Genomic DNA, 27,496 nt, shown 5'->3' on the forward strand with positions numbered 1-27,496 from the left:
GTTGTGATATAAATCTGTGCATTTGTATGAGGAGTAGATGTTATCACTCCCCTTGCATAAGAAATTGAGATGATAGGGCTTCCCTGATGGCGCAGTGGTTGAGAGTCCGCCTGCCGATGCAGGGGACACGGGTTCGTGCCCCGGTCCGGGAAGATCCCTCATGCCGCGGAGCGGCTGGGCCTGTGAGCCATGGCCGCTGAGCCTGTGCATCCGGAGCCTGCGCTCACAACGGGAGAGGCCACAACAGTGAGAGGCCCGCGTACTGCAAAAAAAAAAAAATAGTTTCAGCATATTAGTGGTACTGTGTTCCAGAGCTCTTGTTATCAATAATTCATGCTGGCCTGGTGTTTTATAATTTACAAAGTGATTTCACATACAACTATCTCATTTAATTTTCAAACATGTAACGACTATCAGGAATGTATCAGTGAAACAGATGTTAAAAATAGGGGCTTCCCTGGTGGCGCAGTGGTTGAGAGTCCGCCTGCCGATGCAGGGGACACGGGTTCGTGCCCCGGTCTGGGAGGATCCCACATGCCGCGGAGCGGCTAGGCCCGTGAGCCATGGCCGCTGAGCCTGCGCGTCCGGAGCCTGTGCTCCGCAATGGGAGAGGCCACAACAGTGAGAGGCCCGCGTACCACAAAAAAAAAAAAAAAAAATAGAAGAAAGCTAACACCTGGGGAGTAGTTTGACATTTCTTGTTGTTCAGCTAATGAATGCATTAGCTCAGCCTGTGTTACCCAGAATAACTTACTCTTTCTAATAGAGTAACTCCTGAGTTAATCAGCTTTTTATCTTTAGATATATCTTTTTATCTTTATCTTTAGACTGTGTTCAGGAAGGAAGGTAGAGACCATGCAGTTTAGGCAGAACAACACCGGAGCCTCATAAGTTTATCAAACTTGTAAGACCTTAACTAGTGCACATCTAAAATTTGAGGATTACACAGTCCTGACTGTATTGTTAAGTGTACTTTAGCATGAAGATGAATTTTGAAAAGCCTGTGTGTGTCGTGTCTCAATATGCACGTGTTTTCTCACCAGGATGCACCTGGTGCTGCCCGACAGCAGTTCTACACTGACATGTACTGTCCGATCTGTTTACATCAAGCTTCCCTCCCTGTTGAAACAAACTGTGGACATCTCTTTTGTGGTAAGCAAACAATGCTGTTCTTGGTAAAAGTGACTATTTAGACCAAGACCCGTGTGTGTGCACAAGCTGGATTCCTCATTTTCTCTCTGTCACGTTTTGTATTTTGTGAGTGGGGCAGATTGCTTCTGAGATCCTGCTCTTGTTGTCAGCCACTTTTATTTAGTGTCCGTAGGTTCAAAGATTAAAAAGACTAGTTATTCAACCCCCCAATAAACAGAAATGTGTTTCTTTGAATAGTGAGTTAAGGATATCTGTACCTTGAGGAAGTCACTGAATTCATTTTCATCGCGTTTTGGTGGTTTCATTTATTACTCCTCCTTCCCAGGGCAGGAGGGTTCTTCTGCCAAGGACCTTGCCCGAGACTTCCCCTTGGCTCTGCCACCTCTTTTTCACTCTGAGTCGGTGCAGAAGTTCTTACCTCTCTTCCTCCGGGACTTCCAGAGGCTTGGGAACCCTAGAACATGTAGAGGGACAAGAAGGGACGTTGATGTCGCACTGACTTAGTGTCAGGAACGGGTGCTGTCCACCCCTGGGTGTCTCCTGACCTTCCAGGAAGAGTCACAGAGAGTGATGGGACATACCGCATAGCCACTGCTGGCTGTGGTCACGTGAGACTGGCAGGAGTCGGTTATTATGGGCCTGCTGTGTGCTGGACGCAACATACTACATCTCATCCCAGCTTACAGGTGAGGAACCCCGAGGCTCAGCAATACTAAGAAATTTTACAAAGGGCAGCCCAGCTGCAGACGGACAGAGCTAGGTTTTAAACCCGGGTCTGACTTCACAGCCTGTGCACAGTTCTGTTGGGTTGGCCAAAAAGTTCGCTCGGGTTTTCCCGTAAGATGTTACCAAAAACCCAAACGAATTTTTTGGCCAACCCAATACTATGTGATTGGTGGTTTATACAACTACTCTCTCCTTAAGGTTTATCTCACCATTAGATCTATTTTTTATTGGTAGTATTTCTTTCCCTTCGAACAGCTGTATGCAAGATAGGGTGCTAATTGCTCCCAAACTGTACTGATTTTAACATGTAGCATACAGTGATTTGTACTTTGCTTTCTCCCCTTGGTATCTTTTGTCTAATAGTCAGAATTCCGAGGTATACAGTGTTACTGTTCATGCTGTTGGGGGTGAAATAAAGTATCTGGAATCCATTCCACGCGATGCAGGTTTTTCTATACCTTGCGCCCCGCCCATTTAGTCAGTACTGACCAATCCCATCATTGCCTCATCCATTAATTTCAACCTCTTCCCTCAGGTTTTTGTCTAAGTAACTAACAAATTACAAAATGCTATTTCAATGTCTATCCTTAATTATCTGTTGGAAGTGCTAGTGAGCAGCCACATCATGAAAGATCAGGTGTTGGGGTGGGGGGTTAAATGGCCATCAGAGAAAGCAGATGCCCCCCCTCAAACCTCTGGCTGACGTTCCTTATCGATTGTGGACTCGCTCTGGGTCTGGCCGTGCCTCGGCCATCCCCTAGCACAGCACCCCAGGCAGGGGTTGGGAATCAGTGAGGTCTGGCAGGCTGGGCGAAGTCTCTCTGCCAGCCCAGGCTTAGGTGATGCACTGTGTGGATAACCCGGTCAGTTGAAAGGTGGCTGTGCTGTGCTCTTGGGTCTGGGGTAATAGGGTAGATTCCTTCCGATATCCTGCTCTTCTTGTCAGGATACTTTTATTTACTGTCTGTAGCTTCAAAGGTTAAAAAAAAAAACCCCAAAACTAGTTATTCAGCTTCTCAATAAATAGAAATGTGTTTCTTTGAACAGTAGTTCAAGGATACTGATACCATGTATATGAAGAGCATTTCAGCTTAGCTCCATGTGTGGAACTACAGTGCTGTTCCTTTACAGCAAGTCAAGAATAACAGCAGCAACAGACTTCACCTAACTTGCATTTGTAACCCACATTATTTTATTTAATTCCCCGGCAGTCTTATGAGGTCTTATTCTCATTTTACAAATAGACAGATCTAGAGAGATTGTGCCCCGGATTCAAGTCATTGAGTCATCTCTCCCGCCATCCTAGTTAAGGGAAAGCATCAAGCACATCACAGCAGATGTGTATGAACTGAAGCGTTTGATTTGCTGGACCATAGTTTTCCAGCGCAGGCAAGTGGCCGCTACATAATTTGCAAACCAAGGACACCTATACTCCAATCTGTGGAAAAAAGTTATGGAATTAAATAAATTAACATATGTCAAGACACACTGGACTTTTGGGTGAAAAGGTAGTAGATAAATCTAAGGCATCATTACAGATGGTAATAATACTAACATATTTATGATCGGTTTTGCTTTCATATGGTTTCTGTATGAAATTAGGCTGCTCAAAGTATTTAGTAAATATTATCTAATTAACACAGCACCCTGAGAGCAGGAAAAGATATCAGATACAGATGGTTTAGCTTTTTAAACTTGTCTTTAAATCATCGAACCGGTTTTTCCCCACAGGCACTAATGGTCAGGTTGGGCAGCCTTGGCTTCAGCCAGCGGCCTCCTCTCCACTGTCCTCGTGTACCATTCTTTCTGCCTCTGGGGTTTGTTCCTGCCATTGCAAAACCCAGAGTGTCCTACTTCTGTCTTCTGCCTATCTAATCTTACCACCCCTACAAAGTTGGGGTCAAATTCTGTACACCTTTTGTACTGAAATTTAATATTACACACTTCAAGATGTAACTACCTTCTGAGTCATTGAAGTATGTTACCTTGGTCTCCTCAATTTGATTGAAGGAGCCAGGAAGCAGTTAGTTCAGATTCACAGTGGAACCTGGATGATCCGAGAAATGGGGGCCTGCAGAGAAGAAAATGAATTGGCTCCTTAAACATCGGCCAGTATTTAAAAATACTCCTTCTTCATTTGTTACTGGTCTGAACTTTAGTGCCTATACACTTAGTGCACCTACCACCACTTTTTAAGGTCTGTAAATCCTCTCTCTAGGCCGTGTTTACCTGTTTCACTGCTCATCAACGCCTTCAAGAAGAAAAATCAAATCCATCCAGTATAAAAGTCGATTCAGTTACTTAACTGGAATATGAACTTTGTTAGGGCAGGAAGCGTGAAATCTTTGTATCCTTTGGCTCCTTTGCACATACTACCTAATTACTATTATTGACACTTAAGTGGCTTGGTTTTCTAAACTTTTAAAAAGATGGAAGTTGTGTTTCTGTAACATATATATCAAATTTGGAACAGAAAATTTATAGTGTGATTTGTTGGTTGTCATATGTACAGTAATGTTCAATTACTGTTTTATTTATTCACATAGGAAATGCAGTATTTTCTATTAAGCCTCATAGCATTGAAGCAGTTAGTGCACACTTGCTTTTGATTGTAAAAATGCTTGTATCTTAACTGGTAGTTTAAATTAAAATATTTTTTAGTGGGTGGGAATTGTTATTAGATTTGAATTTGCCTTAAGAGTTGGTTGGATAAAGTAAAAAACATTGTAAAATAGGTGATGCTGTTAAAATATTTCAAATATGTGACACTTTCCCAGGATATATGGACTTAAAAACATCAATATTAATGTCTTCTTCCCATTAGGTACCTGCATTGTGGCGTACTGGCGATACGGTTCATGGCTTGGGGCAATCAGTTGTCCAATCTGTAGACAAACGGTAATGTTTGTGCCCAGAAAACATCGTTTATACTAGCTCATTTTGTAAATTGTTATAGTTTCTGTATCTAACTCTTGAATTATTTTTATGTTTTTAGCAGAACTTCATTTATCCAAAGCTTCTCTAATGTTTCTCCATTATTTTTTTAATGTCTTTAAGACACCTCAAAAAAAAGGGAATTCCCTTTGATATCCCTTCAGTCATAGTGAAAAACAGCTGGTACATGAACCCTCCCCCAAATCCTAATAAGTCTTTGTTGTAACACCAGCAGGGGAACAACTGAACTGGCAATCAGGCTTAAGCAAATATTCCCTGCATAGACGTCTTTCGAAAAAAATAGCTCTTCAGGTGTACTTTCTTTTTAACCTGCCCATCTGTGGTGAGGGTCCAGACAGCTTTAAATGACGAACAATGCCTTTGAAAAATGTCTCTTGTGGAGCCGTGGCCAGTCGCATCACCCAGAGCAGATTAGCCTGTTACATCAGTACAGATGCTGCCTCTGAGGGACGCAGTGAGGTTTTACGCACACATGTCGGAGACTGAAGTGTCAGTACACTACCAAACGGCTCAATTTCTTCGACAAACTGGAGAAACAAAATTTTGTTTCGTTTGAAAAATCTGAGAAACTGATATTTATAGTTTTTAAGTTAATAAATATAGCCAAATGGGATGTTCTATCACTTTTCAGAATTTCCTTTATATTTATATTATTCTTTTCATTTAAAATATACACCTGTCTGATAATGACTCATGATCAGGTACACAGACAGCCTCTCCTTGGGAAGTCTTCAGGTGCAAACGGCCGTCCCGACCAGGCTGGAGAGCTTCCAAGTCAGGATGCTGGACTGAGTGCACGCGCTTACTTTGGCTCCCTCTGGCAACCCCGCCGCAACAGGAAAGGCGTAAACCCACAGGGACCACAGAGTAAAATAAGATTAGAGAAGGCACAGCAGTTGTTCAAAAATTCTTTGTAAAATATAACAGACGTATAGAAAAGCACACAAAATAAAGAGGTACAGCTCGCTGACTTGTCACAAAGCAACACCTGAGTAGCCACCACTCAGATGAAGAAACAGAAACTGGCCACAGCCCCAGAAGCCTCCTCGGGACCCCTTCCAAATCACCCCGCCTCCTTCCTCTCCTAGAGGTAGCTACTATTTGACCGTTATGATAAGCATTTCCTTGATTTTCTTTACAGTTTTATTACCTTAGCATGCTCCTCTAAGATGACTGTTCAGTTTTGCCTAATTTGGGGACTGTATATAAATAAAACCATATCGTGTGCACTGTTAAATACATATACGCATACACAGAAATGCACACACGTGTGTGTACCTTTCAGCCATAGTTCTGGCTTATCCACTTCCCCCATTGCTGCCCTTTTTGGTTGGAGAGAGGAAGGTTCAAGGCTTCCTCTTCTTTCCTTCTTGCTTCTACCGATACATCCCCAGATTCTGCCTCTTTCACACTTTTTACCGCATGGTTAGGAGGAAGACCATTTTTTTGTACCACCTCTCCAGCTGATTTGATGTGTGACACAAGGCAGTTGGCCCTGAAGCTTATTTGCCAGTGCCACCTCTCACCTTTAGCTCTCTGCCAGCAACGCGGAGACCAGGCCGAAGGTCTTGCCCTAAAGAATTAGTGCCACCACCTGCCCCTCTTTCTGGCACTACCTGTGGCTTTTCATAGGGCATATGTGCATTAGTAGGTGGTATCCTTGGGACCACACATAAATTGGCTAGAGGCGAGAAAGGTGGAGATAAACTTGTGGGTTCCCTAACTGCAGTGCGTTCCCACTGCAGTTCATCTACCTGCCCCACCGCCTGCTTCACTGGGAACGGTGTGCAGGCTGCTGTCTGTGGCTGGAACATGGTCACCACGTCTCCCCTGGGCGCGCACACCGACACGCCAGCGGTCCTACCACGTCCCTAGGGCGAGTGCAAGTGTCAGTCTTTCTGGACACCCCAGACAGAGGAAGTCCTTCCTCTCCAGCATCATTATAACGCCTACCCCAGCGCCTTATGACGGGCTGTTGAATACGTCTCCCGCCCCTTCTATCCTGGGGACTGTGATCACCAAGGTGCAAGGCCACGTTGTCCTTTTTTTGTACGTCTAGCGCTTAGCGCAGTGCCTGGCCCGTGTAGGTGGTCAGTTAATATTTAGTGAAAGAATTCATCTTTTTTAACAAATTTGTGAAGAGATGGCTGTACCTGCTGTTCCTACCACCTGCTGCTCTTAGGCACTCCTGTGTTTGGCTGTTTGGGAAGCACCTGAGCAGTGGGGTCCTGGTTTGACAGCTGAGCTGAGGGTCAAAACAACAGCGAGATGATTTAAACCCAAATCTATCACTGCTCCTTCCCATATTTACCTCTTTGTACAGTGGCCATTTCTATAGGGGGTGTTATATTTTAAAATATACTTGTTTTTCGAGGTACTGTCATCTTCAGATTACGCGAGTATAGTCCAGGAACATTTGTGTATCCTCCTTAGCTCTAACATGGAAGAATCAGGGTTAAATGTATTATGTTATATAACAGTATCAAGAATTACCTTTTTGATTGTAGTAGAGATGGGTGCTTGAGAGCTGGTTCCTGCAATAACTTTATCTCTGTGTGATGCTGGTAGCATTCAAAGATAATTCAGATACCAGAGAGGATAAGGAATCATGATTTTAATCAAAAAAGAAAGCCCTAATTTTCCTCTCTCAAAGTGATATGTCACTTTCCTCCTGAATATTTTCTCATCATTCTTATATCCTCAAATGTCTGTCAGCCCAAACAGAGAACTACTAACTTGATCTCTGGTGTGGATTGAAAAGTACTTAAACCAGTGCCCATTTTATTTTACAGGAGTTCAAATAACATTTTGAATGGATTTTATTGTAAGGAAATAGTAGCTTACTTTCCTCCCCTGTGTTGCCTTTTTTAAAAGAAACGAGCGAAATCTATATTCAGAAGCTTTTCTCATTCTATTCAATAATAACACAAAATGAAAAAAAATTAATGCTGCAGAAAGGTGTAACAATTCTTTTTTCTGTAAATCTACAGGTAACTTTACTGTTAACAGTATTTGGTGAAAATGACCAGTCTCAGGATGCTGTATCATTGCATCAAGATATTAATGATTATAACCGGAGATTCTCAGGGCAGCCCAGATCTGTAAGTAATGTTGTAGCGGGTGCAGAGTTAGAGTGTGATGATACTTCTCTTTTGTAAAGTGAGATTTGCCAACAAAGAGTCTCTGTGAGAAATCTGTGTGTGTTACGTAAAGTCTTTACTTTTCATTGTTGCTGTCATTCACTGAGTTACAGCTTTCCCAAGGACTACAGTTTTCTATCTTTTAAAAAATGGCATTATAAAACTCTTTATGAAAGTGATACCAGCAAAAAAAAGCAACAGAAAAAAATTGGAGGGAAAGGTAAAATTATTGACTCCTACGTGATTCTAAAATAGGGTTTGTCTTACGGGAAACTTACAACTGAGAACTTCTGGAGGGAGTCTCACCATTGTGTTTTACTCTATTTTACCCTGGCCCCATTTGAATTTGTTCCCTTAAGTAACCCTACGTGTTGGGGGTTTTGTATGTCAGGTATTCAAAAGCATTCTATTTTTAAAGAGCACATTAATTCTCTTTTAATTTAATTCAAGGAGTTGCCCCTCCTCCCCAGAAAGGCATTTGATAGATTAAAAACCCACACTTTACTGACTCATCCCAGTTTTCTCAAAATTTCACAAAGAATTCTAGCAGTGTATGACTAAATATGTACTTGAAAACCCAGAACACACTCAGTACAAATTTGTACCGGAAGCCCAGACTCTGCTCCACGCTCTAGGCTCTGACGTCCACTTGCTCAGCGTACATCCCACTGGCGCGTTCCTGGCGTCTCGGACACGAGATGTAACGTGCACAACGCTGACCCGATCCCTCCTGACCTCAGCCCTACTCAGCTCAGTGCTGATGTCCTCTTCTCCCTCTTTCCCCTTCTCTGATCTGTAAAGAAGTCCTAACATGTCTTTTCTCTCTCTTCTGGGGATGCTGTCATTTCTGCCTCATAACAAGTCCTGTGTCCGTAGCCATCAGCCTAGGCCAGGCCACCACCATCTCTTGCTTAGCACAACTGCAGTGGCCTCTTCACTCAGACCTTTTCTTCTGCACAGCAGCCCGAGTAATATTTTGAAAACATAAGTAAGACCACGATGCTCTTGTGTTTTGAAACTTCTGAATTTCTGGAATAACGTCCCAACTCCTGGCTGTGGCTTTCAAGGCCCTGCACGGCCTGGTCCCCCCGCCCCTCCCTGGGGATGCGGCTCTCAGAACGCGCTCCAGGCCTTCCCACCTTCGTGCCTCACTCGTGCCATTTCCCCTGCTCAGAATGCTTGTCCCGCTGCTGCCTCCTGGCTGACTTCCTCGTCCTTCAGGTCGGCCCTAGTGTATCTTCCTCGGGGAGGCTGTCCCCCATCAACCAGGGCAGTCTCCGTCATTGCCCTCTGACCTTGTTCATTACCGTTCTCTCAGGAGACGGAAAGCTTCACGAGGGCGAGGACCGTGCATATTTAGTCACTACTGTGGTCTCAGTGTCTGGAATACAGTAGGCCTTGATGTTTGTAGAATTTATGGTTATCCTTAAGATAGAAATGATACTACCGTTCCCAGCCAAGAACATAAGCTGTTAAAATGCCTCTGCGTTACACGGCTGTGGAGACTTGTGCTCCCGCGTACATATGCTGTTCCTCATTCTGGGACGTCAGGGACATTTAAAGGCATACAGTGTCGCCTGCTGTGGATGGTGACAGGCAAAACTTTCAGTGACAGGAAAAGCTTGACCTGGTCCCTGTTGCCCTCCATGGTTCTTTGGGAGCCTCTTCTCCTGTTTCTGGTCCGGCAGTTTTCTTATGTATCCTCCAGGGGCATCTTAGGATGATTCTTTGAAAATCAGTGTTTCAAATTCAAGAACTACCACTGAACCTAAAATCATTTTAAGATGTTCATTCGTATTTTAAGGTGTGAAGCATACCATTGCTCAGTTATTTTGTGTGCGTCAGATATATACTTAATGAATCAGAAAGCTTGGTATGTGATGAAATTACAGTATAATAAAGACATTTAGCTCTTACTTTGATATTCTACCCCAGAGTTAAGAGTCAGATTGTGATTAGTACACAAACATTTCTTAATAACCCATTCCATATTTCTCGTCTAATCACTACAGATGTTGTGTAAACAACACCATATGAGAACTGAACAAAATAGCCCTGATAAAGGACAGAACAGTATTCAAAAGACATACTGGCTGGTCATTAGAATATTTTAAGTAATTTACCATAGACCTTGTGAAAGCTGTATAGCTGTTTTGCTTTAAGTATTAGTTTCTTCCACAGAGAACAGAAAATCAGCATGAGGAGTGATTCTAAAAAGACCATTTTTGTTCTTTTGTGATCAGTTTTCCAAAAGGAGTTACAAGATTTTCTCTGTCTGGTGGGGTTTGTAAAACCGTTTTCTCATCGCTTGCTCAGTTCTTCCCATTTTTGTCTCCATCTCCCTCTCAACTTATTTGGCATTTGTTGGACAAAATACATACGTAGCGTTGGATTTGTGATATTTATACAGATTGTTAAAAACAGCTGAACTGTGGGCACTGGAATGACCACAGGAAGTGATTTACTTCCTCTGGCCAGTTTCTCTTGCATCTCCCAACCCCTGAGAAGTAAGACCTCAAAGAAGTTAGGCTGAGGAGTCGTCATGGTGCCTCATTACTACACGCGGCCTTATGGTCATGCAGTCAGCTAAGAGTTGTGCAGAGGAAGTGAGAAGTTTCCAGTCAGAGAATAAACTGACTTACTCAAGGTCATACAAACAGATACTGGTACTGTCTTTTTTTAAAAAAAACAACTTTATTTAGATGTAATTTACATGCCATATAGAACCCCTGTTTAAAGTATACAATTCAGTGGGTTTTAGTATATTTACAAAGTAAATATAATCTAATTATTAGTCTGTATATATTCAGAAACCATAATCATTTCCAGAAAGGGTAGGGCCTGGCATTCCAAAATTCTTTGTGGCAATTAATAATTCACTTAAACTCAAGCTAAGCAGAATAAACATCCTAAGAAGGAAATCAGTTTCATTGCTATTCTTAGATGGTCAAAGCCACCAAAGTTGATGTGTCTGTATATACTTATATATTCTATAATATGTATATACTTATATATTCTCTGGCCATTTATCAAGGTCTTTTATAACAATATCTCTTCTAGTTCTTAATAGTCCTTGTGGCACATACTCAATTGGTTGTTGACTTATCTCTAGTAGGTTAAACAACTTTCCCCAAGGTCACTTGGCTAATAAGTGGTCTGTCCAACTCTCTTAAAGCTGAGACTTGAGCTCAAGCCTCAGCCTAGTTCAGTACACTGGGTTCTTTGTTGGTTTACTTTACTAACTCAAATTAGAAATAACTTGAGTTTTGTATTACTATATCCTGTGTTTCAAATTTGTTGATATTTTAGTTACTTTTCAGTTATCTGCAATAAGACCTATTTTATAAGAACCTAGTAATCAAAGAACTATTTTTAAATAAAATGTGTAACTAGAAAATATGGTGTTCAGTGAATACGTGAAACTCCTTCACTCATGTTAACTGAGTTTGTCTGCACGTTGTAAGAAAAGTATATTATTTTTAAGTCTAACACAGTAGATACCAAATCACAGTATTTGTTCTTCCCCTACCAGATTATGGAAAGAATTATGGACCTACCCACTTTACTGAGGCATGCATTCAGGGAGGTGTTTTCAGTCGGAGGCCTTTTCTGGATGTTCCGTATCAGGATAATACTTTGTTTAATGGGGGCTTTTTTCTATCTTATATCGCCTCTAGATTTTGTGCCTGAAGCCCTGTTTGGAATTCTAGGCTTTCTCGATGATTTCTTTGTCGTCTTTTTGTTGCTCATCTACATCTCTATTATGTACCGAGAAGTAGTAACACAGAGACTCAACAGATGAGAAAATGAGTGCACTAAAATATTTGAGCCAATGTGTAAAATCAAACAAAAGGACCATGGCAGTTTAAAGCATTTGAATATTATCTTACAAGTTTAAAACCACTGTATGACAAACATTTGATTGTCATTTGGCAAATGCCTAGCAATATATGACTGGAATTTTTACATGTTGCAGGTTCCAATAGTAAGGTTAGAATTATAGTGATTTACAACTGTATCTTCATTCTGTGTTGTCTATAAAGTTGTGGAAAAAATATGGAATTATATAAAATGGGATGCTTCTATATCTTCTCCCCCACCAAACTATTCAGGTTAACTGGATGTATAGTAAGGTATTGTCAAATGTACAGTTTATCCAATTCATGCTTCTCGGTGAGTACCTACATGATAATATATTGCTGTGAGACTCACCTAAGTATTTTGGTTACAATAAAATATTGTACAATATTGGGGAAAAGTCAGTGTTTCTTTGAGTAGCAAGGTTTTGTTCATTTGGAGCAGTTCTGCTTTTCCATTCTGATATAATTCTTTGCTACCAGCTGAAGGGGAAAGAAGAAACTTGAACTTCGTTAATTTGATTTCATATTCTGGTTTACAGAACACTTCCTTAAGCGATAGGAGAATTAACAAGTTGTGAGACATTGGACTCCAGTCAGCACGCTTGATATTCTCAGTTATGGCATTTCAGTTAAGAGTTTGGTCCTTTTTTACAAACAGTATATAAAAGTTACTTGCAAAGGGAATTTTTGTTTCAGGAACCTGGGTGATACTGCAGACACATAGCAGTTTGGTGCATTCCTGAGGAAGGTGGTTCTCCGTAGCTGTGAGCATCGAAGACCTGAGGAGGGTACTAGGAACACTATTTAAATTTGACAGGAGAAATTACTGGTGAGCTATAGCAACACAGTGTACAGCTTTGGCTAGTTTTCTCTTGTCAGAACACTTTTGTAATACTGTCCCTAGATGACAGAATATAGCCCAGATTCATCAGGCCTTCTGCAGAATGAGATGATTCAGCAGGAACGTTATCTTGGTTTTTGGATGACTACAGCATAAGTACTTAACGCTCTCTTATGCAGTTTTCTGTTTGATAAGAATCGAAACCGCAAGTATTACGAAAGCTTAACTCCCTCAGCTGGCACTGGCCTTGAGTGACCTGGACAGCAGGGTAGTCACTGATCCCCAGGGCTCAGGCAGTGTCAGCTCTGCGCCCGGCAGCCACTGCCTGTCATCCTGTCCACTCATGTATCAGTGAGCCTCACTGTCACAGTCTTCCAGGTGAATCAGATGAGGCCATCAGCTGATGAGATGCTGAATGATACATCAGTAGTGTCTTGTAATTTGGGCCTAAGACAAAGCTGCTGCTTGTCACAGAGAAAAACAAAATCCTTAAGTATAGCACATTGTAATTAAAGCAATTTCTTGCATACTTTTCATTTAATCCTCAAGAGAGTTAGGTGAAGAAGGCAGGGCATTACCTTCCTTTTCATAGATGAAACCCCTGACGTAGATGCAAGGGTTTTTTTTTTTGTCTGAAGCCAACCACAGATAAGTGACCAAACTGGTAGTAGACTCCTAGGACTCCTACTTGGGGAGAAACTGGGATCCTTTGGAAGACTTTTGGAACATACTGGAGTAGGACAGCTTGGGTTCTCCTAAGAGCAAAGGTCTAGAAAGATTACATATCAAGACTCCACGAATGATTCACCATGTCCAAATCAAACTTCTCATAGGGTGGCACACTTCATAGGAAAACATTTCAGCTGCAGTCACTAACTTGAGAAGCTAATGAGTAGGAGTTCGTTACACCACCATTTACCGGTCTCGAAACACATTGCCTACCAATTACAAATTTGGTGTGGGGCTACAGCAATGCCATTTTTGAAAGGATTTAATTTTCTGTGCATGTGTTCTGCTTCAAGTGTCACACTTACAGTTACAATACTTTTATTGTAATATTTGGAATTCCTTCTAAGACTTTCCTGGTAGAGGCGTACTGTACCAACTTTTGTAACATACAAAAACACTGTATGAAGTCTTACTAAGTTGAAAAGGGAATCTGCTGTCTTCTCAGAATTTTAGACCTGTTTATTACGTCATCTTTATTGATCAGTGATAATAAATGTAGAAGGGATCTGAGAGTATTTAAAGCAAGTAGAGTCAATCAGTTAAACATCATAGTAATACTTCTGTGATTCAGAGTTAGAGCATATAAATCAAAGCAACAGTTTGGATTTTCGTAAACAACAATATTGTAACTTTCAAAAAACAGATGGTCCAGCCCCAGAGCAGATGATAACTTGGGCAGCTCTGTGGGGAGGGAGGCAGAGGAGACAGTTGTTCTAACTGCCCACTAGAACGGTGGCTCCAGCCACCACAGTTCTCAGCACTGAAAGTAACACGAGAAGAAAGGACTGTGCTGGTCCCTGTGGCTGTGCGGACACCTACCTCACAGAGTTGTTTCAGAGGATTGACAGTTTGGTTCAAACCTTGTGATTTAAGAGTTTGTCAAGCAGTGACTCTTTTGAATAAAAGCAACATATCTAAAATTAAAAAGTAGCTGTTATTGTCTGGTTTCTTTGACACTGTCTGCTTTAAAATTCGGAACTCCTGAAATAGCATTCAATATAATGGTTGCAGTGGCTTTCTTTTTCACCTCATCACGTTTCTAATTAATTTTAAAATTTAAAACGTAGAAATGTTTTTGAGAAAAATTATTTAATCTGGCAATCTATATTAATTCTGGACAATAAGGGTGAGATTGGAGTCAGTACCCTTGCACCCTGATTCCCCACCCCTGTTTCTTTTGAGTGTGTATTTTCCTGAAACTGTATAGTTGATAACTGAAATGTTCTTTTCGGAGTCTGAGGAAAGGGCACTCAAGGTTTTAAGGCCCTAAGACTTAAAGAGTCTCCCAAGACCAGGTTAGTAGGCTTTAAGGGCTGCCGACAGGAGGCGATCCTGTCACAGAGATAAAGACAATCCTTGAGCTTTTGCTGTTCAGTCAGAACCAGACCATCTTCACGGCATCAGTATTTGTTTGAAGCATCGAGTTCCTGACTGCAAGCAAATCTCAGGTGTTATCAGTCACTGTCCCCTGCTTCACCCACTGCCTCCTCTGACTTGTCCCATGTCCAGAACAGGGCACGAGGGGAGTACACACCCGTTAGACAACACTGAGCTTGTCTGAACACTGTCCTTTTTCTTCCAGACTAGTGGCCTTTTAAGGGGAATGTAGTATGTGACACAGGAGAGGGCTAAGGGCTAAATAAAGATGTTTTAAACGTCACTATAACTAACAGTTTAGATTTTAATTAATTTTAAAACGCAACATTTAAAAATAACTACTTAAAAATATCTAATAATTCAGATCAAAACACTCACCCTGCTAATCGGTCTTAGAGAAAACCTATAGTTAACATCTGCATGGAAATTAATCTTTGTTTCACGAATCCTAGAATGTTACAGCTGTAAGGGACCTTAGAAACTGACTAGTTTTTGTGTTTTCTCTGTGAAAATCAGATAAAACCTATGGATAGCTCCCCCAGAAAAATGCATATATACACATATGTATAATTTTGATTCATTTTCAGGAGATTCAAAGAGCTGACCATTCATGGATTCCAAATCAGGAATTCCTCAGTCCTACAGCCTAACCCTACAGACGAAGATAATGAGGCCCAGACAGAATGAATGTGAGGGTATTTTAAAATAAAAACTGTTTATAGAAAAAGCAGCATAGTTGGATAGAAACTAAAATCTAAACTGTTAGAGATCAGTGAGTTTAAGGCATCTTTAGGCCTTAGCCTTCTCCAACATCAAAACAAGTGGCGTATTTTTCTTCAGTTTATCAAGCAAGAAGACAAAGTGTACCCTTCTAGAAAAACTGAGACAAAACCTACCCCTTTAAGGTCAAGGGTTACATTTTCCTTTTTCCCTAAAAAGTGTTCTATTAGTAAATGAATTAGCTCCCGGCCTCTTAAGACTCTGAAGAACATCAAACTTCTAACTATCCTTCAGTTCATCCCTATTTATTCCCTTTCCCTTAAATGGTCATATAAAGCTATGCATATATTCACTTTCGATATTTACTGAAGTGGTCAGATGAAGACATCATAAGAGCATATAAACATCTCTCATTCTCTAAAATAAAATGGCAGTTTTGCCTATCTTGTGTGGCCCCTGTTTGCTTAATAAGCTATTTTATTAAGGTAGAACAAATACCAAACATCTTATAACGGTCAGATGATGAATTATCATAAAGTGAACACACTGTTTAACCATCACTTTGGTCAAAAGATGCATTACCACCATCCCATAAGCCCCCCTTCATTGCCTCTCTCCCCAAAAGTAGCCTCTTCTGACTTTAGTTTTACCTACTTTTGTTTTTTTACTCTACAAAAAACAATCATACAGTGTTATTTCTTTTGTGTCTGACTTCTTCAACATTGTTTGTTAAGAATCATCCAGGTTGTGGGACTGCTTTATTTTAATTGCTGTGTAGTATTCCACTGTATGACTGTACCACAACTTACTCAACTATTAATGGACGTTTGGGTTGCTTCCATCAACATTTTTAAAAAGCAGACAATCATCTTTGAAAAGTAAAAATGCTTCCTTGAAGTCACCCCTTGACAAGTAAGGAACAGTTATTCCAGCCTTAGGAAATGTTAAGAAGTGGGCAAAGGAGAAGCCAATGATGGGTGCAGGTTAGTTTAGAGGTAGTGAAAATTATTTTTCTATTAAGCAAATAAATTGATTTGCAGACCACACTGTGAAAATTTAGTTTGGGGGACTGTTTTTTACAAAGAAAAATACAACCTTCAGTTCAGTTCAGTAATATATATATTTTAATTACATGCAATTCACCTTACCAGTAAGTTTACCATTTTGAAGTAAGGAACCATTAGGATAATAGTCAACAAATAATAAAAATGTTTATTTCATTTCCAAGTTATGGATAGCTAGAAGACACAGGGGAGGGGAGAACAGAACTTGGCTGAGGGAAATCCAACCAAACGACTGAAATGACCGGATCACAAGCCTCAGAAGGGCACCCTGGGCTGGCTGGGGAGCTTCCACGCTTCTTTAGTAGCCTGCATTCCCAACCTCAGAACTATTTATACTTTCTTTCACGTCTGACATTCCTCAGTCCTACAACCCCAAATCTTCCGGAATCACTCCCACCCCTCCAAGGCCTCTATCCTGTTGGGGGACGTAGTTCTTTTTTTTTTTTTAATTTTTTTTTTAAGGCCATCAGCATCTCAGTAAAAAGCACCACCGTCCATTTATCTTAAGTGCTCCAGCCAGAAACTCACGCTCAAATCACCCCGATATCTTGATCCTTTTCCTCCTCATTCTCATTTCCATCCATCAGCAAGCCCTGGTGCTTCTGCCCCTTACACGTGTCTCTGCTGCCACCACCTTAGTCCAAAGCTGCCAACCTCTTGTTTGCCTGAAACAGCCCCTTAGTTGGTCGGCTCACTTTCGCTGTTGCCCCTCACTGATAAACTCTTCCTTTAACAGCCAGAATGACTTTTTCAAAATGTTTAAATGGCTGAGCGGCTTCCCACTGCGCTAACATCCAGACCAACAACTTGCTGCTCTTCAACCTCACTTCATGCCCTCCTTCCCTGGCTCATGGGCTCGACCACACAGCCTCCATTCAGCTCCCAGAAAGGACACAACTCCTTCCTGCCTCAGGGTCGTAGCACACACTCCTTGGGCCAGGAACGCTCTCCCCAGCCTGCCCACCTTCCTTCTTTACACCGCTACATGTTTTTCCCTTCCTCTGGTTCTCAGATTCAACGTCCCGCTTCTCAGACAGTAGGCAGTGACCTCTCCTCCGCCCTCATTCACCCTTCCAGCGTTCTAACGTATTCGGGCATCTTCGCACAGTGCGATTCTCTTTATATTTTTTATTGTCCGCCTTCCCCTCAGTAGAACATAAGCGCTATAAAGACGGGGGCTATACTAGTCTTGCTCACTTCATCACGAGCCACGAGATTACCGGCACCAACGGAAAAGGCAAAACCTCCCTCCGACTGAAAGGCGCGTCAGCTGTTGGCGATTCCCGACGCGGCACCTGGGGACGGCTAACTGAGATCGCTACAGCAGCCAACAGCCTCGGCCCGCCGGCTGCGTGCGGGCGTCCGCCTTCGCCTCTAGGCGCCGGGGCCTGGGCTCCTCAGAGCCTTGCGATACCTGAAGAGACAGGTAAGGCGATGGAGGCCAGCGGGCTGGGAGAGGAGGAGTCCACCTAGTTCTAGGAATCACGCCATCTGTGGCCGCGCTTTCAGAGAAACGAGCGCAACTGCCCAACGGCCTCAGGTTTACACCTGCCCTGCTTTAGCCCAGCGGACCCAACAGACCGTCTAGCTCGCCACACTACAGTAACCCAGGGAAGCACCGTTGGGTCTGAACCGTCCCTGGGCTCCCGCCCACTCCCCCTCCCCTCCCCCCAGGCAGTTCCTTCTTCCTTCCGGAAGCTCGGAAGCCCCGCCCACTTGCGCAACGCCGAGCACGCCGCGCGACACGCCGGGCCTCAGCCAATGGCCTGCGTCCCAGGGAACGTTACCTCTGACCTCAGGGCTAATCAGAGACAGTAGGACGAACACCTCGCGAGAGGTGAGGTTGAAGCTGCCTCCGCCATTTTGGAGATGGGAGACGGGCGATGGCTGTGGTCCTTCTGCTAATGCAAACAACAAAACGAGCACATGAGTCACTCCGAATGAGGCTCTCATCACTCTAACTGCTGACCAAAGCTACAGAAGCAGCGAGGGTGTCAAAGCCGAGAGCGGCGACATCGATAGCAGCCTCAACTGCCTGCTGGGGCGGCAGAAGTGAAGTAACTGAGGACCGGAAGGATGGTGCAGTCCTGTTCCGCCTACGGCTGCAAGAACCGATACGACAAGGATAAGCCCGTTTCTTTCCACAAGTAAGTACTCTACGCGCCTCGTGGGCCCGGCCCCTACTGGGGCCGGGGGCGCGCGGCCGTGCTCGGGGGCGGAGCCAGGCGCGTGTCCGCGCGAGACCTGTGAGAGGGGCGGGGGCGATGGGCGGGGCGAGGGCGGGGCGCCGTCGGGCTCTCCGGGCCTGGAGCTGTGGGCTCGTCCCCGGAGTAGCCGCCGGCGCCCCGCGCCGGGTGGCGCGTTCTCGGCGCGCGTCGCCGCGCCGGCCGGTTCGCGCGCCTCTCGGGGTGGCAGTTTCGGGGCCCACGGGCGATTCCTGGAGTCCCGGCGGGTCGTGAGGTCTCCAGACCCGGAGGCAGCTGGGTTTCATCACCCGGGTCACGGAGTAGGCAGGTGGTAATGAGTCTTTAGAAGGGAGGCTGAAGCAGCAGCAGCGACGGAGAAGGCCCGCGTTTCCCTCTGTCTCAGCCGTTAGGACTGACTTGGCTAGGCGTCCGGGAGGATGTTTTGGACCCAGTTTCTAGGACCCCACGTTCAAGGACCAGTGAGTTTCCCAGAAAGGTTCAGGTACTGCCAAGATGAAGAGCTGTGTTTCGCGCACAGCGGCAGCGTGGGCGATAGCAGGGTATCGTGCGTGGGGAAGAGCAGCCTCGGAGGGAGCGCGGCCCGCTGCCCTCGGGGCTGCTTCATCCGGGAGGTGCCGCGGCCGGAGTCCTAGGAGGGACGGTCTTCTCTTGAGAAGAAAACCGCAGAACGAAATGATAGTGATCGTCCGATGTCTGCACGAATTCAGTGTCCACAAGTTTTACTACGTTAAGAAAATGTGGCCGTAACTTACGACTGTAAGTGGATAATAGCTAAAGAAATGAGAGTTAGTGGTAAATCATACAAATTATTTATAGCTAAGTAATTACAAAAGCAAAAGCAAATATTCAGTTTGGGGGTGGGGACCTTTTATTTTTAACAGGGAATGTGGGTGCATTTTATAAGTTTGATAGAATATGAGAGGAACAGAAATAAGAGTGTCTAGAGCGTAGAGAGATCTTTTTTTTTTTTAAAGATTTTAATTAAAAAAAATTTTTTTTTTATTTTTGGCCGTGTTGGGTCTTTGTTGCTGCACACGGGCTTTCTCTAGTTGTGGTGAGCGGGTGCTGCTCTTCGTTGCCGTGCGTGGACTTCTCATTGCGGTGGCTTCTCTTGTTGCGGAGCCTGGGGCGGGGACTCAGTAGTTGTGGCACACGGGCTCAGTAGTTGTGGCTCACGGCTTAGTTGCTCCGTGGCATGTGAGATCTTCCCGGACCACGGTTCGAACCCGTGTCCCCCTCATTGGCAGGCGGATTCTTCTTATCCACTGCGCCACCAGGGAAGTTCCTTTAAAGATCTTGAGTGTATTGATGTTTCCCCTTCTGAGAAGGGGATAGAACACTTAACCCTTCCAGGATTCGGTTCAGTATGTCCTAATATTACCTCTTGATTTATTAGAATTTCTGAAAGCTGATGAATTGATCTCCAGGACTTCCAAAGTGAAGGAGTAGGTCTGGAGATGGTGATGTGATCAAAGGTATTCAGTTCCCACCTCCCCATTTCTAATGATATGGCAGAGGGAATCTAAACATAGGGAAGACCCTTCATTGGCACTGCAGACTGGTTAAGGATGACATTCACACATCAGAAATACTGAGTTTCTACTGGCTGTTAAATAGTCGATTTAATCAAAAGAAGGGCTAACCTGCCTCTAAGCCCTTATCTAAAAGAACAGTTTTGGGAAGTAAATAGGACAGATCTTGACCTCAGAAAGAACCTGTATTGTAGTCCTTGAGTCTGGAGGCCCTGAGTACTGAGATTTACCAGTGATTGCTACCATGTTTGTACTTCTGGAGGCACTTCCAACAGGAACCTTCTAGGAGTCCTTCTTTTCTCGCTTTCTACCTGATGGCAGTGGGAACAGCTATGCTGGGCAAAGAAAAGGGAGTGCCCCGACGGTGGGTTAGAGCTTCCTGATGACAGCAGAGTCAGGCTCAGGCATACCTCACTGGGAAGAGGAACTGTGGAACACAGATTCAAAACACCCTTTTTTGGCTTCTTTCCAATCCCCCCAGCTCACTAAATCCTTGACTAAAATCACAATAAGATTAAGCTCTTCCTAGCTCCCTTTATCTGGGCCTAATGGACATATTTCAGTTGATTAAGAGGTAATTCGAAATGAATACTTTTATTTCTTTCTCGCTAGGATTTGACTAATTTGATTAATTCATATTTGTCAGACTGATTCTAAGAGAACCAAAAGACTTATTTTTCTCAGTACATAGTTATAAATGTGCAATTTTGTTTTACAATGCACAGAAAATCACTGGTGAAAAAATAATTAATACAAATTCACTCTATAGCGTGTATTCTTACCTGAAACTTTTAGTGTCTTCAGTATAAAAGTTAAGCATTAAAAACTGAGATAAACAGATAGTGGACCTATACGATTTATCCTTGTGTATTTAGATGTGTGTGGAATCCCTGTATCTGTTAGTGAAGGTTATTTACAATATCGCAGCACATGGGCCTCGACCTCAGCCTCCCATCACTTAACTCTGCCACTTGCGTGCATCTATCCACATGGCTACCTTTTAATAAGAATATTTTTATATAATGTAAATTCTTAATCAGCCTGTCCTGTTTAGATTGTATATGTCATTGTATCTGACATTCTTATAACTGCTATGTGATCAATCAGATTCCTGTAAGAAATATTGCTTTTTAAGAAGAACAAATATACCATGCTGGGAGGGGTGACTTATATTCCACATTAGTGGTGGTCACTTTAGTTATAGGATTTTAAAAGAAGTACATTTTTAAAAAATTTACTTGATTCAAGTCTAGTTGATTTATAATGTGTTAATTTCTGCTGTACAGTAAAGTGATTCAGTTATGCACATGTATACATTCTTTTTCGTATTCTTTTCCATTATGGTTTATCTCAGGATATTGAATATAGTTCCCTGTGCTATACAGTAGGACCTTGTTGTTTATCCATTCTCTATATGTAATAGTTCGCATCTGCTAATCCCAAACTCCCACTCCATACCTCCCCCTCTCCCACCCTTGGCAACCACAAGTCTGTTTACTATGTCAAAACAAGTACAATCTCAACAAACTAAGGTAATAAGGACACAACTAAACACTGTCAAAAAAAAAAAAGATTCGCAGGGCTGGTGTTTTAATCAAATTCTTCCTTGGTGTGTTAACACCGATGTAAGCTAGTTCTTTTCTAAGCAGGAAAGTCTGGGTGTGCCTTTTATTTTGAATAAAGTTGGAAAACTGAATTATGTTGTCTTCTTAGGTTTCCTCTTACTCGACCCAGTCTTTGTAAAAAATGGGAGGCAGCCGTCAGAAGGAAAAACTTTAAGCCCACCAAGTACAGCAGCATTTGCTCAGAACACTTTACTCCGGACTGCTTTAAGAGGGAGTGCAACAACAAGTTACTGAAAGAGGACGCTGTCCCCACAATATTTCTTTGTACTGAACCACATGACAAGGTAGTAAGTGTTTTAAAATATTGGGTGGTTTTCTGTTTATAAAGTTAATGTGTTCACTGTGGAAATCCAGAGTAGTGTTAAGAAAATAAATGTTGCCTGGAACCCATCACGTGTAAATAACCACTGTTCACAGTGAAATACTTTTTAAAAATACAAAGTGCAGTTTATTAAAGTTAAATATCCTCACACTAAGAAACTCAATCTAGCTTCATAACTTACTTTGAGATCACTCTGTAGTCCTACTTCCATGTTGATAAGTTTTGATTTTTCTTTGTCAGTGATAGTTCAAAGTATTTTTCCCCTCAGTTTTAAGTGCTTAGTATTTAATTAAATCTTAATAATCATTTTGTGTTTCTTGCATCCCATTTCTACTTCAGAAAGAAAAGTACAATTAAAACTTGAACTGTTTTCTCATTTTAGAATGTTTCTATACCGAGGAGACAGAAATGAGTCTAGCATTCTTAAATTCCACAGATGAGTTCTTGTGAACTGTTTCGTCATGTAACTGAAACGTGCTCTGCATCTTTGTTTTAGAAGGAAGATCTTCCAGAGCCCCCAGAACAGCTTCCCCGACCTCCTTCAACACCCCCCGTTTCCCAGGTTGATGCTGCTATCGGGTTACTCATGCCTCCTCTTCAGACCCCTGATAACCTCTCCGTGTTCTGTGACCACAACTACACTGTGGAGGACACCATGCACCAGAGGAAGAGGATTCACCAGCTCGAACAGCAAGTAGAGAAGCTCAGGAAGAAGCTCAAGACCGCACAGCAGCGGTGCAGAAGACAGGAGCGGCAGCTAGAGAAGCTAAAGGAGGTCGTGCACTTCCAGAAGGAGAAAGACGACGTCTCCGAGAGGGGTTATGTGATTCTACCAAATGACTATTTTGAAATAGTTGAAGTCCCAGCCTGAAGAGTGAAATTTGTGTTGGTGTTCAATGGGGCAATACCACCTACCCTCTTCTAGCCTGTAGAGGAGTTTCATTTGAAAAAAATTACACTTGATCACTTGTATAAAAACAATTCAGAATATTTTTTTAAAAGAATAAATTAGATATATACTGTAAAATTGTAAATGTTTTGTTTGTAATTTCAAGGTTTTTACATTTTAACAAAATATTTTAAAAGTTATAAACTAGCTTCATTGTAAGTTGGTTTCAAGATTGGGAATTTTTGTTTCTTAATTTGAGTATTTATAGAAATGATATGAAAATAAAAAGTAAAGAGAATGATAGCAGTGCAGTAAGGATGATTTAAGTTTAAAGTTTAAAATTTTAAATGAACAGTTTATTGAGAGAACTTAGTCACATTTTAAATCAGAAGCATGGGACAATAACTTCTCAGAATATATATATATATATATATATATATTATATATTCTTATTCACATATTCTTATTTGTAAAGTCAGCAGATTCATTTATCTTTCTTAAAAGATAAATTGGCAAGTCAATACTTTAAAAGAAAAAGATTGGTTGTCTTTAGAGCAGAAAATGAGTCATTCCATACCTAATCAAAATGGTTAAAAGACTTTAAAGAATGGATTTTTTAAAAGTGGACCCTTCTTTTCCCCCCGCTCTCTGGCATTATAGAGTTAGAAGTGTGTCTCCACTGGAAGATACGCTCTCCAGTAAGCCAAGTAGGCATTGTTATCAGTGAGGTAGTGACCAGTGACCAATGGGGGCTGAGCCACGGCTTGCCTTTTTCTCTCACTGCCCTGAGCTAAGGGACATCCAGGCCCCAACTGTAGGTGTACCCGCATCCAGATCTCTGCCAGATGTGTTGTGTGGGTAGAGTGTGACTTGCTCCATAAGGTGAAAATCTTGCACTTGACTAATTGCTTTTGGTCAAGGCTTCACATAAAAAATGATTTCTTCACTTTTACCACAAGTTAGAAATTACATCCCATTTACCTTAAGGAGTGATTTGCATTCAAAAGCATCCTAATAGGTAATGTTTATTTTACTTAATGCTGAGACTCAAATACTGAGGTTTCTGTTCAAACTGTGAGTTGTGTTCTGACTTTGTGAGAAAGTTTACATATATTTGAAGTGAAAACAGTTCTGAGTAAACAAGTACTGCTGTAGGAATTACCTACTGAGGTTTAGAGTAACTGCTCCAACCGTAATTATTTCATGTTTCGAAGTGCTGCACAGACTTTTGAAGGCTGTATTAAAGATACTCAGCGGTGATGTCCAAGAGTGTCTTTTGTAGACCTGATTTTCAGTGTAATTCACTGCCATGCCAGTACTTTGATTCATGGAGATTCGATTTTTTATGAACCAGTATTTCAAAAATAGAAAATTATGATTACTTGAAATTATATCATCTGATAACACTTAGAACTAACTCTGAGGAATCAGGATGTTTTCTAGTTATACGTGAGTCTAATCACTGTTTTTAGAAGGCACAAAATCTCTAAGGAGTTTGTTTTTACATTTCATCTCTCTAGCGATTCCTGGAGAATATGTGGGTAAATATTTTGCACTCGCTAGGATTTGACTAATTTGATTAATTCATATTTGTCAGACTGATTCTAAGAGAACCAAAAGACTTATTTTTCTCAGTACATAGTTATAAATGTGCAATTTTGTTTTACAATGCACAGAAAATCACTGGTGAAAAAATAATTAATACAAATTCACTCTATAGCGTGTATTCTTACCTGAAACTTTTAGTGTCTTCAGTATAAAAGTTAAGCATTAAAAACTGAGATAAACAGATAGTGGACCTATACGATTTATCCTTGTGTATTTAGATGTGTGTGGAATCCCTGTATCTGTTAGTGAAGGTTATTTACAATATCGCAGCACATGGGCCTCGACCTCAGCCTCCCATCACTTAACTCTGCCACTTGCGTGCATCTATCCACATGGCTACCTTTTAATAAGAATATTTTTATATAATGTAAATTCTTAATCAGCCTGTCCTGTTTAGATTGTATATGTCATTGTATCTGACATTCTTATAACTGCTATGTGATCAATCAGATTCCTGTAAGAAATATTGCTTTTTAAGAAGAACAAATATACCATGCTGGGAGGGGTGACTTATATTCCACATTAGTGGTGGTCACTTTAGTTATAGGATTTTAAAAGAAGTACATTTTTAAAAAATTTACTTGATTCAAGTCTAGTTGATTTATAATGTGTTAATTTCTGCTGTACAGTAAAGTGATTCAGTTATGCACATGTATACATTCTTTTTCGTATTCTTTTCCATTATGGTTTATCTCAGGATATTGAATATAGTTCCCTGTGCTATACAGTAGGACCTTGTTGTTTATCCATTCTCTATATGTAATAGTTCGCATCTGCTAATCCCAAACTCCCACTCCATACCTCCCCCTCTCCCACCCTTGGCAACCACAAGTCTGTTTACTATGTCAAAACAAGTACAATCTCAACAAACTAAGGTAATAAGGACACAACTAAACACTGTCAAAAAAAAAAAAGATTCGCAGGGCTGGTGTTTTAATCAAATTCTTCCTTGGTGTGTTAACACCGATGTAAGCTAGTTCTTTTCTAAGCAGGAAAGTCTGGGTGTGCCTTTTATTTTGAATAAAGTTGGAAAACTGAATTATGTTGTCTTCTTAGGTTTCCTCTTACTCGACCCAGTCTTTGTAAAAAATGGGAGGCAGCCGTCAGAAGGAAAAACTTTAAGCCCACCAAGTACAGCAGCATTTGCTCAGAACACTTTACTCCGGACTGCTTTAAGAGGGAGTGCAACAACAAGTTACTGAAAGAGGACGCTGTCCCCACAATATTTCTTTGTACTGAACCACATGACAAGGTAGTAAGTGTTTTAAAATATTGGGTGGTTTTCTGTTTATAAAGTTAATGTGTTCACTGTGGAAATCCAGAGTAGTGTTAAGAAAATAAATGTTGCCTGGAACCCATCACGTGTAAATAACCACTGTTCACAGTGAAATACTTTTTAAAAATACAAAGTGCAGTTTATTAAAGTTAAATATCCTCACACTAAGAAACTCAATCTAGCTTCATAACTTACTTTGAGATCACTCTGTAGTCCTACTTCCATGTTGATAAGTTTTGATTTTTCTTTGTCAGTGATAGTTCAAAGTATTTTTCCCCTCAGTTTTAAGTGCTTAGTATTTAATTAAATCTTAATAATCATTTTGTGTTTCTTGCATCCCATTTCTACTTCAGAAAGAAAAGTACAATTAAAACTTGAACTGTTTTCTCATTTTAGAATGTTTCTATACCGAGGAGACAGAAATGAGTCTAGCATTCTTAAATTCCACAGATGAGTTCTTGTGAACTGTTTCGTCATGTAACTGAAACGTGCTCTGCATCTTTGTTTTAGAAGGAAGATCTTCCAGAGCCCCCAGAACAGCTTCCCCGACCTCCTTCAACACCCCCCGTTTCCCAGGTTGATGCTGCTATCGGGTTACTCATGCCTCCTCTTCAGACCCCTGATAACCTCTCCGTGTTCTGTGACCACAACTACACTGTGGAGGACACCATGCACCAGAGGAAGAGGATTCACCAGCTCGAACAGCAAGTAGAGAAGCTCAGGAAGAAGCTCAAGACCGCACAGCAGCGGTGCAGAAGACAGGAGCGGCAGCTAGAGAAGCTAAAGGAGGTCGTGCACTTCCAGAAGGAGAAAGACGACGTCTCCGAGAGGGGTTATGTGATTCTACCAAATGACTATTTTGAAATAGTTGAAGTCCCAGCCTGAAGAGTGAAATTTGTGTTGGTGTTCAATGGGGCAATACCACCTACCCTCTTCTAGCCTGTAGAGGAGTTTCATTTGAAAAAAATTACACTTGATCACTTGTATAAAAACAATTCAGAATATTTTTTTAAAAGAATAAATTAGATATATACTGTAAAATTGTAAATGTTTTGTTTGTAATTTCAAGGTTTTTACATTTTAACAAAATATTTTAAAAGTTATAAACTAGCTTCATTGTAAGTTGGTTTCAAGATTGGGAATTTTTGTTTCTTAATTTGAGTATTTATAGAAATGATATGAAAATAAAAAGTAAAGAGAATGATAGCAGTGCAGTAAGGATGATTTAAGTTTAAAGTTTAAAATTTTAAATGAACAGTTTATTGAGAGAACTTAGTCACATTTTAAATCAGAAGCATGGGACAATAACTTCTCAGAATATATATATATATATATATATATTATATATTCTTATTCACATATTCTTATTTGTAAAGTCAGCAGATTCATTTATCTTTCTTAAAAGATAAATTGGCAAGTCAATACTTTAAAAGAAAAAGATTGGTTGTCTTTAGAGCAGAAAATGAGTCATTC

General features: G+C 41.5%; 3 protein-coding genes and 2 long non-coding RNA genes across 13 annotated transcripts in view; 3 read left to right on the top strand and 2 right to left on the bottom strand.

Annotated features, from left to right (window-relative positions):
- RNF170 (ring finger protein 170) overlaps positions 1-14,308 on the top strand; it is a 29,268-nt gene extending 14,960 nt beyond the window's left edge. For all 9 annotated transcript variants that reach the window (XM_028481400.2, XM_055081213.1, XM_055081214.1 and 6 more), the window contains 4 exons: positions 1,044-1,152; positions 4,703-4,776; positions 7,824-7,934; positions 11,506-14,308. In XM_028481400.2, coding sequence (XP_028337201.1) covers positions 1,044-1,152; positions 4,703-4,776; positions 7,824-7,934; positions 11,506-11,775 — 564 coding nt within the window. In that variant the 3' untranslated portion in view covers positions 11,776-14,308. The remainder of the gene's footprint in view (positions 1-1,043; positions 1,153-4,702; positions 4,777-7,823; positions 7,935-11,505) is intronic.
- LOC114484533 (uncharacterized) lies at positions 4-18,438 on the bottom strand. Its single transcript, XR_003677574.2, has 3 exons — positions 18,352-18,438; positions 1,410-1,606; positions 4-262 (listed from the first exon to the last, which is right to left on the bottom strand). It is a non-coding gene; the product is annotated as an uncharacterized lncRNA (long non-coding RNA).
- LOC114484534 (uncharacterized) lies at positions 4,702-6,000 on the bottom strand. Its single transcript, XR_003677575.1, has 2 exons — positions 5,510-6,000; positions 4,702-4,763 (listed from the first exon to the last, which is right to left on the bottom strand). It is a non-coding gene; the product is annotated as an uncharacterized lncRNA (long non-coding RNA).
- On the top strand, positions 18,409-23,272 carry LOC102974101 (THAP domain-containing protein 1). Its single transcript, XM_007127111.3, has 3 exons — positions 18,409-18,711; positions 22,017-22,212; positions 22,747-23,272. The coding sequence occupies exons 1-3, from the start codon at positions 18,641-18,643 to the stop codon at positions 23,119-23,121; spliced, it is 642 nt and encodes a 213-aa protein (XP_007127173.1). The 5' UTR covers positions 18,409-18,640; the 3' UTR covers positions 23,122-23,272.
- Positions 23,273-23,436: 164 nt separating this feature from the next.
- LOC112066930 (THAP domain-containing protein 1-like) lies at positions 23,437-27,075 on the top strand. Its single transcript, XM_028481957.2, has 3 exons — positions 23,437-23,450; positions 25,774-25,999; positions 26,534-27,075. Exons 1-3 carry the CDS (start codon positions 23,437-23,439, stop codon positions 26,906-26,908), a joined length of 615 nt encoding a protein of 204 aa, XP_028337758.1. The 3' UTR covers positions 26,909-27,075.
- The last annotated feature ends 421 nt before the right edge of the window (positions 27,076-27,496 follow it).

The sequence above is a fragment of the Physeter macrocephalus genome, chromosome 20 (genome assembly GCF_002837175.3).
Source record: "Physeter macrocephalus isolate SW-GA chromosome 20, ASM283717v5, whole genome shotgun sequence".
NCBI lineage: Eukaryota > Metazoa > Chordata > Mammalia > Artiodactyla > Physeteridae > Physeter > Physeter macrocephalus.

Coding starts and splice junctions, on each gene's coding strand:
- LOC102974101 (XM_007127111.3), top strand. CDS start 18,641: ATGGTGCAGTCCTGTTCCGCCTACGGCTGCAAGAACCGATACGACAAG. Junction 18,712..22,016: donor AAGCCCGTTTCTTTCCACAA/GTAAGTACTCTA, acceptor TTGTCTTCTTAG/GTTTCCTCTTACTCGACCCA. Junction 22,213..22,746: donor GTACTGAACCACATGACAAG/GTAGTAAGTGTT, acceptor TCTTTGTTTTAG/AAGGAAGATCTTCCAGAGCC.
- LOC112066930 (XM_028481957.2), top strand. Junction 26,000..26,533: donor GTACTGAACCACATGACAAG/GTAGTAAGTGTT, acceptor TCTTTGTTTTAG/AAGGAAGATCTTCCAGAGCC.